General features: G+C 41.8%; 1 protein-coding gene across 2 annotated transcripts in view; it reads left to right on the top strand.

Annotated features, from left to right (window-relative positions):
- Positions 1-11,250, top strand: part of CPVL (carboxypeptidase vitellogenic like) — a 128,371-nt gene extending 117,121 nt beyond the window's left edge. For both annotated transcript variants that reach the window (XM_047694632.1, XM_047694633.1), the window contains exon 13: positions 11,016-11,250. In XM_047694632.1, coding sequence (XP_047550588.1) covers positions 11,016-11,120 — 105 coding nt within the window. In that variant the 3' untranslated portion in view covers positions 11,121-11,250. The remainder of the gene's footprint in view (positions 1-11,015) is intronic.
- The last annotated feature ends 2,168 nt before the right edge of the window (positions 11,251-13,418 follow it).

Raw genomic sequence — 13,418 nt, 5'->3', positions numbered from 1 at the left:
TCTTTGGCTTAGTAGTGAAAACTCTGTGCCTTGTTTTATTTCAACCAATGGCATCATGAAAATGTTGTGCCCAACATGAAATGTTGGCATGTCCTATGTCCTCAGTTCCGGGAACCTGGGTACATTATCAGTTCTGGGGTCCCCTAGAGCTGTGGGTCAGGAACACAGTTGAATCTAGATCCCCTCTCTGGTTAATAGCTGTCCCACACAGACCAGCTTCGGAATGTCACAGGGGCTCTGATACAAACGGAAACATCCATTAATGCAGTGGTGTGTTCTTGAAACTCTTCCTGCCAATTACACTAGAATTTCTATGGGGGGGAGGCAGGAATGGAAGCAGGCAGCAGAACCTTCTCATCTTTCTGCAAATATTTGAAATCTGGCCCATCTGATTTCCTGAGCCAAAATTTCAGAGAGAGAGGTTTTGGATCTTACAATTTACTGATCTGAATAGATGTTTCTTTGATTTATTTTGGGAGAGAGAAAGAAAGCTCTAATGTTTCCTCTTTCCCCAAGAGAGCCAAAATGTCAGAGAACCGGGGTTGGGAAGGTAAATTGGCGTGGGAGGGAGGGGAGACACTGATCTATAGTGTTTGCCAATTTCTGTGGTGTAAATATTCCCGCCGTGGCTGATTGCAAGCTACCAGCAATGACACCACACTGAATGTGGAGTTGGGCAGCAATGTGCATAGTCCGCTCTCCTGGACCAGTAGCTGAGCTCCAGCACACAATGCTAGAGCCATTCCCCCACTGCTGTCTGCAGGAGGTAAAACTTGAGCAGGTTGGCCAGCTCTTGTCTCCTGTTCCCCAGAGGACAATGACTCTAGGTCCTCACACTCCCAGCAGAGAGCATTTACTGCTGTAACCCCTGCCCTCTCCTCCCAAAGAAAACTACAGACATATATTATACAGTTAAATACTGAGTTAAGAGTAATTAACAAACTGGATTTTGCTTTTTCCCTCTTTGTGGATTTCAAATATAAAGCTGGACATGGAGGAAGTAAAGTTTTGATTACTTCTTAACTGCATCAAATCCTGTGTTGCAAAGTGGGTTCTTAAAAGGGTGAGAAAGGCAGAACAGCTTTATGCCATTCTGCTAAGACAAGTAAGGTCTTGCTTGCTTGACATTTCTGTGTGGGGAGACGAGGGTGTTTGGCATTGCAAGTGGTAAAAGGGGGTGGAGGGAAAGAATGGGATGGATCACGGTGTTGGCAGGTTTAAGGGATAAAATTCACTGTAGACAGTTAAGTCAAGCATATTGACAGAAGTTGGAGCTCATATTCAATCTGCTTTCTTACTTTAATTGGGACCTTTCCCGTGGGAAGGAAGAATTTATAGCATGGAAATAAAAAAAAAAAGCCTGGAAGAGAAATAATGTCCCTCATAAACAATATAATTTTTCCTTCTGAAAAGTGTAGTACTATCTCTTATATTTATTAGTATGTAGCTTCTGATCTTTCACCACTCTTTTTTTTTAAAGATTTTATTTATTTATTTGACAGAGAGAGAGAGATCACAAGTAGGCAGAGAGGCAGGCAGAGAGAGAGGGGGAAGCAGGCTCCCCGCTGAGCAGAGAGCCGGATGTGGGGCTTGATCCCAGGACCCTGAGATCATGACCTGAGCCGAAGGCAGAGGCTTAACCCACTGAGCCACCCAGGTGCCCCTGATCTTTCACCACTCTTAAAGGGAAAAAATATTCCTTTGACAATAAAAAATGAAATAATAGTACTTGATGACTGTTACTTGAGTGCTTAGTGTATGTCTATACTCATGTGGTGCAAGCTTATTATATATTTGTGAATTGAGTACCATCCAATGGTTAATATGCATTATCTCCTTGAATCCATACAGAAAGTTACTCTTTTTTTAAAGATTTTATTCATTTATTTGAGAGAGAGAATAAGAGAGAGAGAGAAAGCATGAGAGAGGAGAGGGTCAGAGGAAGAAGCAGACTCCCCACTGAGCAGGGATCCCAAAGCAGAATTCGATCACAGGACTCCAGGATGATGACCTCAGCTGAAGGCAGTTGCCCAACCAACTGAGCCACCCAGGCACCCCAGAAAGTTAAATATTCTTAGGGCAACAAACCATCCTAGATTGCCTGGCACTTTTTCAGCGTTAGCACTGAAAATCCTGTTTCCAGGAATCCCTCAGACCAGGGAAAACTGGGACAACTGGTCACCCTAATTCCTACCTTCAGATGAGAAAATAGGAGCAGTTAAGTCCCTCAGAGTCACAGAGCTGGACTCAAACCCAGACTTCCTGAATCCTGAGTTCAAGCTTTTGACCACCATGCCGAATCACTTCCTACTACTGTGCTTTTAGGTTTCCAATGGCGATAATGATCAAGGGAAGAGAAGGCTGTAACTTTAGTCATTCATACCAACCTTGCTGAAATTAACATATAGATTCTTGGAATTAATTGAGAAAAAATTTCCATGACTTTTTCTTTTTTAATCAGAGACATTCATAGCACATTGAAACACCTAGATGATTTGGTGAGATGAGGCTAAGAGATTTGATTGAAGGGTCTTCAACTCTCAGGCATTCATTTTGTATCTCTCTAAAAAGATGGTATATTATTTGATCATCAGATTTCTTCTAATTTAAAAGTTCCCTGTCAGAAGTCTGTTTTTCACTTTGCACAGAAATGTCTGTGCCATTGATTCTCATCCTTCTATTTTGTCTTTTCTTTTGGAGACATAATGCTTTTTCTTAAAACCAGTATGAGCTTATTGATGATACATTGTTTTATTATGTGTCCTTTAATTTTATTCTTTATTAATTTTAATTCTAGTAGAGTTAACATGCAGTGTTATATTAGTTTCAGGTGTACAATATAGTGTGATTCAACAGTTCTATACAGTACTCAGTGCTCATCATAAGTGTACTCTTTAACCCCCATTACATATTTCACCATCCCCCCACCCACCTCCCCTCAGGTAACCACCAGTTTGTTCTCTGTAGTTACGAATCTGTTTCTTGGTTTGTCTCTCTCTTTTGTTTTTTCCCCTTTATTCCTTTGTTTTGTTTCCTGAATTCCACCTATGAGTGAAATCATATGGTATTTGTCTTTCTTTCTTTTTTTTTTTTTAAGATTTTATTTATTTGAGAGAGAGAGAGCTTGAGAGGGGACGTCAGAGGGAGAAGCAGACTCCCCACGGAGCTGGGAGCCTGATGTGGGACTTGATCCTGGGACTCAAGGATCATGACCTGAGCCAAGGGCAGTTGCTCAACAAACTGAGCCACCCAGGCACCCGATATTTGTCTTTCTGGCTAGCCTATTTCACTTAAAATTATATTCTCTAGGTCCATCTATGCTGTTGCAAATGGCAAGAGTCCATTGTTTCTGATGACGACTAATATTTTAGAGTGTGTGTGTGTGTGCGCACACACACACATCTCCTCTATCCATTCATCTGTCAATGGACACGAACCGCTTCCATAGTTTGGCTATTGTAAATAGTTTGGCTCTAAACATCAGGGTAATATCTGTCCTTTTAGAAACTACAGCACACATACTGACTTAAGAAAGTTGACTTCGATTACTACATTTATCATTTCCCAGATGTGTGAGTACCTGACAGTACAATTTATGCCAACTTTTGTGCAACTGTCTTTTTTTAAAACTTCTATGTGGTTCATACTCCACAAGACGTTATTATTATTATTGACATTCTTTTTATTTACACATGTAAATTCTCAATTGCTCTTCATTCTCCTCCATATTTTTGTGTATCCGTAGGGATGATTATCCTTCTTTCTGAAGAACAATCTTCAAACGTTTCTTTACAGATCTGCTGGTATTCCTTTTTCCAGTTTTTCCCCACCTTGAAAATACCTTTATGCAGCCATTTATGTGGGAATCCTAGGTGGCAGCTACTTCCTTTTAGAACTCAAAGGATACAGCAGCACCTGGGTGACTCTGTCATTTGAGCATCCAACTCTTAGTTTCTGCTCAGGTCATGATCTCTGGGTCATGAGGTCGAGTCCCACATTGGGCTCCACACTCAGCATGGAGTCTGCTTGAGATTCTCTCCCACTGCCCCTCCCTCTGCTCTCTTTCTCTAATAGGTAAATAAGTAAAATCTTAAAAAAAAAAAACAAAACTCAAAAGATACAATTCCACTGTCTTCTAGCTTCCATTGTTTCTGTTAACTAGTCAGCTTTCTTGCTTCTTTGAAATTATTGAAAGTGCAGTTTCTTTTTCTGCCAACTTTTAGTATTTTCTTTCTGTCTCTGGTGTTAGCAGTATACCCAATTATGTGCCCAGATGTGGCTAGTTTTCTCTGGGTTTTTCCAACTTAGGCCTATAGAGCTTCTCAAAGCTGTGGCTTGACAACTTCTGCTGATTTGGGGGAGTTTTTAGTCATGATTTCTATATTTTACTATGTCTTTTGCACAATGCCTTCCTTATCTTCTAATTCTGGGACTCCAGTTAAACATAAATAGTTTGTCATCCCATGGATCATTTTCTCTTTTCTGTGTTTTCCATAACTTCTTAAATAATTTGTTCATAGTTATTTTACTTTATTTTATTTTATTTTTAAAGATTTCATTTATTATTTGACAGAGAGACACAGAGAGAGGGAACACAAGCAGGGGGAGTGGGAGAGGGAGAAGCAGGCTTTCCGCTAAGCAGGGAGCTCGATGCGGGGCTTGATCCCAGGACCCCAGGATCATGACCTGAGCCAAAGGCAGATGCTTAACGACTGAGCCACGCAGGGGCCCCAATAGTTATTTTAAAACCTATACCCAATAACTCCAATATCTGGATCCCTGTGGTCTCTTTCTGTTGTCTGCTTTTTCCCTTGTTGTAGTCATTTGAGCTTATCTTTTGGCAACACTACTACATTTTACTGAATGCTGGGCAAAAATATAGGAATATGATGTTATCTTCCTCCAAAAATGCTTTGATTTTTTTTCTGAAAGGCAGTTAATGTAGGGTCAGATCAAGTGGCTTCAGTCCGGGGCTGACATGGTGATTTGGTCCTGGATTTCAGATTGGGGGAGGGTTAACCTGCTTCTGGTTTTCATTACTTCTAAGACCTTGTTTCTCGTGGGTCTAAGAGAAAGCCTGTGGTATCTATCAGAGCCATGCCTCCTTGACAAGCCTGCGATTCCAAATTTTATCTTTGGTCTCTTCTGCATTTTCTTTTGTTTTTATTTTTTGGTCTCCCAAGCACTCTAAGCTCCACTTAACTGTTCATTCTTTTATCTGTCACTTTTTGCTGGACTTCTTGCCAAGAGAAGCTTAGAAATTGGTGAATTTCTCAAAGAGAGAAGCAGCACAAAATGATCGGTTCACTTCTCTGTGATTCTCTTTTGTCCACACTCTTGGCCTCTCAAGTCCTGTTGCTTTCTGATACTTTCAAACAGCATTCCTTTTCTAAATTCAGCTTTTAGTGTTGCGGGGGGTGGGGGGAGTGGTTCAACACATGCTGTTGCTTCACAGTCAAAGGTGGAAATCCCAAATTATGATATTGCTGCAACTGATTAGGTAAGATGGTGTATCTTGAAAGCCCTTAGGGAACTGTCAGGTAGCACCAAAGCTACATATTGATAACTCTAGGGATATGTCCCACCATGATGGCTACATTTTGGTCAGCTAAAGCTCCTTTCCCCCTCCAGTTCAAGAATGCTTTGCTACACTAGAAGTGCACATTGGTAACTCTCAAGTTTTCCCTGACTATTTTGGGGGAAGCTCAACCTTGATCAAAACCCAAGTTTGGCTTTTGCGGGGGAAGGGGAGGTAGGGTTGTTGTTGTTACTGATTTTTTTTTTTTTTTAATGGGTTGCCACATTCTTTTTTAGGAGGTGGCTGCTAACAAGCTTTGGGTTATTTTTTTATTCTCATTCCCAAGTACCTTTTGTTTTTTTTTAGTATATTCTTTATTTGAGTGCATATTTATTCCATTTCTATGTGTGCTCAGTGTCTGAAAGCTAAAAGGTAAGATTTTATAAATATGAAACAAGATAAAAAATAATAAAATGACTTTAGTGTAAATCAGAAACCATAACAAGCAAGATTCTTTCCCTGTGTCTGTATCATCCTAGAGTGAAAAACAAGAACTATAAACCTATCCCATGTTGCCCACCTCCCAAACTTGCCTCCTTCCTTCTTTCTTTGTTAATAGCACCACCCCTTGCAAAGCCGCCAATGTCAGAAGGCTGAAATGGGGAGGATGTGTACATGTGCTGGGGGAACACTTGCACTTTACCTTTGCAGCTGATTAGTCCCTGATTTTATTGCTTCTACCTCAACATCCCTCTTCTCCTTCCCCTTCTCCCCATTTCTCCCATACACCCACATCCTCTCTCACCTGAATAGCCGGCCTCCTAAGTCACCTCCCTGTCTCAGTATCATTTCCTCCAAATCAGCCCCCTCATTGTACATAACGTCATCTTTCTAGGATGCACATCTGAGCATATCACTGCCCTGCTTGAAACCCTCTTGGATACATCCAGAATAGGCAACTCTGCAGAGACAGAAAGCAACCTCCTGATTGCCAGGGGCACACAGGGAGAGGAGAATGGGAAGAGACTGCTAATGGATATAGGGTTCCTTTTGGGGTGATGGAAACATTCTGCAATGAGATAGTGGTGATGGTTGCACCACACTGTGATTATATGAAATCCCACTGTTCAATTAAAAATGGTTAGAATGGTGATTTTAGGTTGTGTGTATTTTAGTGCACACACACCCATCACCGCATCCTATGGGGCATCATAGGGTCTCACTAGTAATTATCTATTCAACCCTCCCTTTTCTTTCCTCTCTAACCCTTCATATGGGGAACCCTGTGCAGATTGTTGCTTGTTGTGGGTGCTGTGTGGTTTTCACACCCTGCTGCATTTGCAAGAGCATTTCCTCTGGGTGCCATGTATCCCGACCCCACCCCACCCAGTACTGCTGCTGCTCCTCTAAGACCCCCACGAAGTCTCCCTGGACAAACCTACACCCACACTCCCAGTGTGAATTTCCTTCTCCATTCTTGTCACCGCTAATGGCACCACTGGGAGACCCTTGCTGCCCAGGTCCTTGTTTCCAGTTCCAGGGAGGATTGTATCCTTTTCTAAAAATAAATAAATAAATAAATAAAGTGGAATGAAGCTTTAAAGTGTTTGCATAACCCTTTTAAAATTCATGACACATCTGTGACCCTCTGGAACATCTGGAATGCATGAGTTTAGAGGTTTCAGCTCTCGTGTGGAAACATCCAGCATACAGAGTTTCTGATGATGAGACCGTTTCTATCCAGGGAGCCTTGAAATGAATCTTGTCACATTTAAATACAGAATCACAGACCTGTCACATTTTGTTACACACCTCTAAAAACCACGGAGTGGTTTGTGTCCTTGATTTGTGAGTGGTGAGCAGCTTGGCTATAAACAACAGAGGGGTTTTTTTGTTGTTTTTTTTTTTCCCCCCGCACTTACATAGTTATTTGAGGTTAACATCGGTAAAATGCTGTCAATGTGCTAGGGGACATACTTTAGAATTTTGCTGTGTGTGCAAAAGACTTTGTTCCCAAATGAGCTTTTCTTTCCAATCTTAATGACGCCATCCATGATGTCATTTGATCATTACATATGGCAGCTCAGAACCTGACTGGCGGTGATGCAGGTTACTGAGAAGAAGAACTGTAACACCCAACCTTATCACCTCTTCTTCACCATTTGATTATCGTGGTCCTAGAATGTGTGTGTGTGTGTGTGTGTGTGTGTATACCAGGAAAGAGGATGATCAAGAGAAAACAGACTAAGGTGAGGCCATGAGTAGATGTCAAACAAATTTCTGTTTGTATTCTCCCTTGATATAAATAGAGAATTGCCTGGCATGTCAAAGAATGGAAAAGGTTCTTCTGAACAGCAGTTGTCAGAGGGCAGTCTTTGCAACAACAGCATCAACAGCACCTTAGAATTGTTAGAAATGCAAATTATCAGGCCCTGCCCTGGACCTTCAGTGCTGGAAAGTCTAGGGGTGAGGCCCACCAGTCTGTTCTAATGAGCTCAGGTGTTCTGATGCACATTCAAGTTTGAGAACCGCTGTTTTAAACAACTCCCTAAAACCAAGATTTTTTTTTTTTAAGATTTTATTTATGTATTTGACACAGAGAGAGATAGAGAGCAGTGGGAGAAGGAGAAGCAGGCTCCTGCTGAGCAGGGAGCCTGATGTGGGGCTCCATCCCAGGGTCCTGGGATCATGACCTGAGTCGAAGGCAGATGCTTCACCAACTGAGACACCCAGGTGCCCCCCAAGATTTCTTAATGCTAACATAGGAATACAGTGGTTTAGGGTAATTTGATACAAGCATTTTGACCCTGGATTTTGAATAGGGATAACTGTTGAAAGAATAATGACAGTGGCTAATATTTGTTGAGTACCATCTAGGCGCCTATGCCATATGTTCAATGGACATTATTCCACGAATTGCTCCCGTAATTCCCAACTATCCCAAGACGTGATACTTTTTTCTCCATTGTACAGTGAAGGAAACAGGCTCAGAGCAAGTAAGTGACTTGCCCAGGGTCACACAGCTTGCTGTGCCTTGAGTCATGCTCCTGCACTCTTGAGTCTAGGCCCAGGCCATAAAGCACTATGTTACCCCCCATTAGCTGCAGCTCTGGTCGGAGAGGCAGGATGACCGTTTGTTCGGCTCTTGGACTCAGCTCACCGCTGCTGTTCAGGACCATTGCTGCCAGATTCATTTCCAGTGGCAGCAGCAGCTGGGTTTTGTCACAAACCCGACTTCCATGAGTGTCCTCAGCTGAGCTGAAGTTGCACAGAATCACTCATCAGATTCCTGCCAGAGCCGGAGATTTGGATGGGAACCTACAGGAAGAGAATTCTAGCCTGGGATTGTGTGGGCAGCAAAAATTCTTCTCTAGAGTCACATGCAGGGGCTCATATCACACATGTGTTTACTCTCAGCCTGTGGGTTTCCTGTCTACCATTTGCTTGTATGCAAATGGTAGACAGGCTCCACTGTCATGGCAGCAAGGCCCAAATGGCCATTGATGGCGTATGGCATACACCAGGTGTTTCCAATTTTGTATGAGGGTTAAGTCCAATCTCACATCTGTAATGGTGGTCCACTTCCCTTATTTGCCTCAGAGGGCTGTTGAGAGCCAGGAAAAATGTTCTATGACTAGGCTGGAAAGTTTGGTTCAAATGTAAAGAATTATTATACAAATACTAGGATTTGAAAAAAAAACCACTGGTGTGTGCATCCAAAGCCAGGTCCCAGCTCATTCTCTGAGTAATAATTGTGTGACTTGGACAGCCCTCCTAATAGCTCCATATCACTCAGTCACTGAGGTTGGTATGAATGGAGCTCTCTGAAGTTAGCTGCACAGTGCACAACTTGTGTAGCTGTGAGCTGCAAAGCAAAATTCATCTAATCGTCTTGACCCCACTTTCCTCACAGCAAGGTCATAAGATGCCAGCTGTTGGGGGTGGATTATTAATATATTAAATGCACTATGAAAATATATGTGTACTTTTCTTCTGTCTCCGTTCCCTTCTGATCGAGGCAGGTAAAACTAGCTATGAAGGGCCTTGGTAAGGTGGCCTTTACATGCTGATTTTGAGTTAGCAGCTAGAACTTGCTGAATGTGATCCTTTTCCTGCCTATGTTCACTCCCTTCATCCACTACTAACTCCTGCCCGCTTTCTGCATATGCCATCGGACACAGCAGGCCATATCGCTGTCTCCTGCGCGGGTTCTGCCGACACCGTGTCGGACACCGTGTCAGTTCTTTCCCTTTCTACTTGGAACGTTTGCTGAAACCAGAGACTTTCTGAATACAGACACTAGTCCCCTGCCGTCCCCCCGACCCTTCCTCTGCATCCCCCCCTCCATCGGTATGACACCAAGCACGAGAGTCTGAACTTCCCTTAACTCTAGGTATTTCAGAATATATATCTTGTGGGGCGCCTGGGTGGCTCAGTGGGTTAAGCCGCTGCCTTCGGCTCAGGTCATGATCTCAGGGTCCTGGGATCGAGTCCCGCATCGGGCTCTCTGCTCGGCAGGGGGCCTGCTTCCTCCTCTCTCTCTGCCTGCCTCTCTGCCTGCTTGTGATCTCTCTCTGTCAAATAAATAAATAAAATCTTTAAAAAAAAAAAAAAAAAAGAATATATATCTTGTTAGGTGACACAGGTACCACTGCTATCCAAACTCAGTGAGTCCACACTTAACACAAGTGCATTTCACTGTGTGTTAATTTTACAATTTTACAATTACAAAATCTGAGGGAAGTGGACTGATATCCATTCTTGACTTTAAAACATGTCAAAGAGATAGGATGGATGGTGTGAGAAAATGAGTAAAGTGCGTGTTAATGAGAGAATCAAAGTCGTAAGTCTATGAAATTCCTTCAGATTTACTCTATGTTTGAGTATTTTTCATCATAAAATGTTGGGAAAAAAGAATGTTCTAATTCTGTGCTACTCAAAAAAAAATGGCCTTTTAAAAATTTGGGTGTCAAGAATTTCTCATGTTTGTTGTTTTAATTTTCTGGAGAATCAAAATATCCCCTGTATTAATGGCCAAGACTAAGATGGCAGGTAGAGCTCAGTGTGAGGGCCACGTGGCTCAGACGGAAGAGGAAGTTGGGTAGATTCCTCCCCCCAGTTGGGGGGCAGAGGTGATCCCAGGGTAGGTCTTCACACCTCAGGGGCCTCACCAGGTTAGAATAACAGATAGCACGTGCTAGCAGACAGCTCACTCCCAAAAGAAAAAAGACACTTTTCAAGTTCCATACGTGTGAAAGATGAACACAACTTTGTGTTAAATTAAATAACCGCACAACAGTAAACCTCTACTACCTTAAAGGGCCTATTATTAAAGCTATCAACACTTAGACAATCAGTGTATTCAAAGGCATGGATTGATAGGATATGTTCTATAGTTCATGGAAGCTCTAATAATACTTCAATCTGAACTAAATCTTTCCATTCATATAGAACATCCATTTCTCTAAAATTTTAACTTTTCTTTTTCTTCCCTAAGGTAATTGTTCGCGGTGGAGGACACATTTTACCCTATGACCAGCCTCTGAGAACTTTTGACATGATTAATCGATTCATTTTTAATAGAGGATGGGATCCTTATTGATGGATAAAGAAAGAACATTGCGGGGGGGTGTTAATCTTTGAGAAGAAAATTTTCAAAATGGAAACTGTCATAGAAATAAAATTTTTTATTGCTTTAAAATGTTTCTCATCAATAAAAATTATCCTTGAAACAAGGAAGGTTCTGCTTTGGGGAAGAGATGGTTCATGACAAAATTAACTTTAAGAAAATGCTACTCGTGCATCAGAATGACCTCTTAACTTAATGGATGGGAAGAATGGATTCTGAGACTCTGTTTCAGAGAGAAGCGGATACATGGAAGGTTGAGGTTTTGAATAGGAATTTTTGATTCTTTGTAAGTGCAAAGTGCAGTAAGTGAATAAAGTTATAACAGCATCTTGCTCTGTAAATAACTAAAGACTTTGTCATCGTATACACATCTAAGTGTTTGGTAAGTGTACTGGGTAAGAGCATCTAATTATCACAGGTGCAGCCATAATAGTGGTGGGCTCGACTTTGGAATGTGGAGAGTCTTAGCAAGAAAAGTAGTTTGGAACTCTTTGAAATAGAAATTTTTTTTTAAAGATTTTACTTATTTATCTGACAGAGAAAGAGAGATCACAAGTAGGCAGAGAGTCAGGAGGAAGCAGGCTCCCTGCTGAGCAGAGAACCTGATGCAGGGCTCGATCTCAGGACCCTGAGATCATGACCTGAGCCAAAGGCAGTGGCTTAATCCACTGAGCCACCCAGGTCCCCCAAAATAGAAATCTTATATATAAAAGTAATAATGTACCAATTGGAGATATGCAGAGGTTCCTACTCTAAGAACACACCACATCTTTGTCTTTTCTTTGTTTTTTGTTTTCTCGTTTTTCAGGGTGTTCACTCATTTCAGGGGCACACATTTATCAGATAGCCTGCAGGCTGCATTACTTACCAGCCATTTTAAATTTGGGTTTTAAATCCTGTACATTTTTAAGCCAAATAAGGAACAAGCTAGTTTTGTATAATTGTCAGAATATCACAAAAATTTGAGATAATCTGGCATCAAAATATATACATCTATAAATACGCATACATTAGTAATTTTCCAACTAAAATGTCACATCTTGGCCCATCTCTCCTGTTTATGCAACATGTGCTCTCATCTCTGAAATTCCCCAGCACGTTTGGCTTTTTCAACATCATTTCTCTCTCACGTTACCCCTGTATGAATTGGCTCACTGGAGAACTAAATTTGAAAAGTCAAAACCTGTTCTTGCTGCAAATATTTTGGGTTGTTTTAATTTCTCATTTTGTGCCTGATTTCATTCAAGTTTGTGATCTCCCTTTTTTTTTTTAAATAGCTATCTTTCACTGTGCCCCTGTAACACCAGACATCAAACCAAACACTGATCGAAACCAGATTTTAATTATTGCAGAGAAGCTAGGAGGAGTGTGCAGAGTTTTACATATAGCCCCACCTGCCATTTAAATTGTTGCATTTGGTCCCAAAAATATGCAGTGGAAAGGGCACCAGCTGTGGTTGGGAGAGCAGGAGTTCAGTGCCATGGGTGTCCTACATGCCCTGGACATTTGGGGGCAAGTCACTTCACTGTCCTAGCTTCCTAAAGTCCCCAGGAAGACAGCTGGGAGAGACTCCTGACATTCCTTTCAGTTCATGTCTCATTGTACTAGTATCTGTTTCACAAGGGCACCGGGACATGACATAGTCGATCTTCATTATTCATAGATTCCATATTTGTATCATCTACTCACTAAAACTTACTTGTAACCCCCAAATCAGTGCTTGCTCGCTTGTGTGGTGAATGTGTGCCATGATGAAAACCATGAGTTGCCCAATGTGCACGTTTTCAGCTACAGTCAAACAGGTGTTCTTGTGGTCTGTTTAATGCCACATTTTTCTGCATTTTTGTGATTTTTGTTGATGCTTTTGCTTTTTAAAAGGCTCCTAGGCACAGTGCTGAAATGCTGTCTGGAGTTCCTCAGTGCAAGGGGGCTATGGTGTGCCTTATGGAGAAAGTACACCCGTTAGATAGTCTTCATTTGAGCACAAGTTACAGTGCTATTGGCCATGAATTCAACATTAATAAAGTAACATTATATATTTTACAAGGTTTCTTTAAACCAAAACACACATGGGGCATCTGGGCAGCTCAGTCCGTTAAGCACACGACTCTTGGTTTCAGCTCAGGTCATGATCTCAGCGTTGTGACACAGAGCCCTGTTTGAGGCACTGCCCTCAGCAAGGAGTCTGCTTGGGATACTCTCTCCTCTCCCTCTGTCTCTCCCCTCGCTCGTGCTCTCTCTCTCTCAAATAAATAAATAAAATCCTTAAAC

The sequence above is a fragment of the Lutra lutra genome, chromosome 11, assembly GCF_902655055.1.
Source record: "Lutra lutra chromosome 11, mLutLut1.2, whole genome shotgun sequence".
NCBI lineage: Eukaryota > Metazoa > Chordata > Mammalia > Carnivora > Mustelidae > Lutra > Lutra lutra.
The sequence above is the reverse complement of the archived record's forward strand: the minus strand, read 5'-3'. Positions and strand labels throughout refer to the sequence as shown.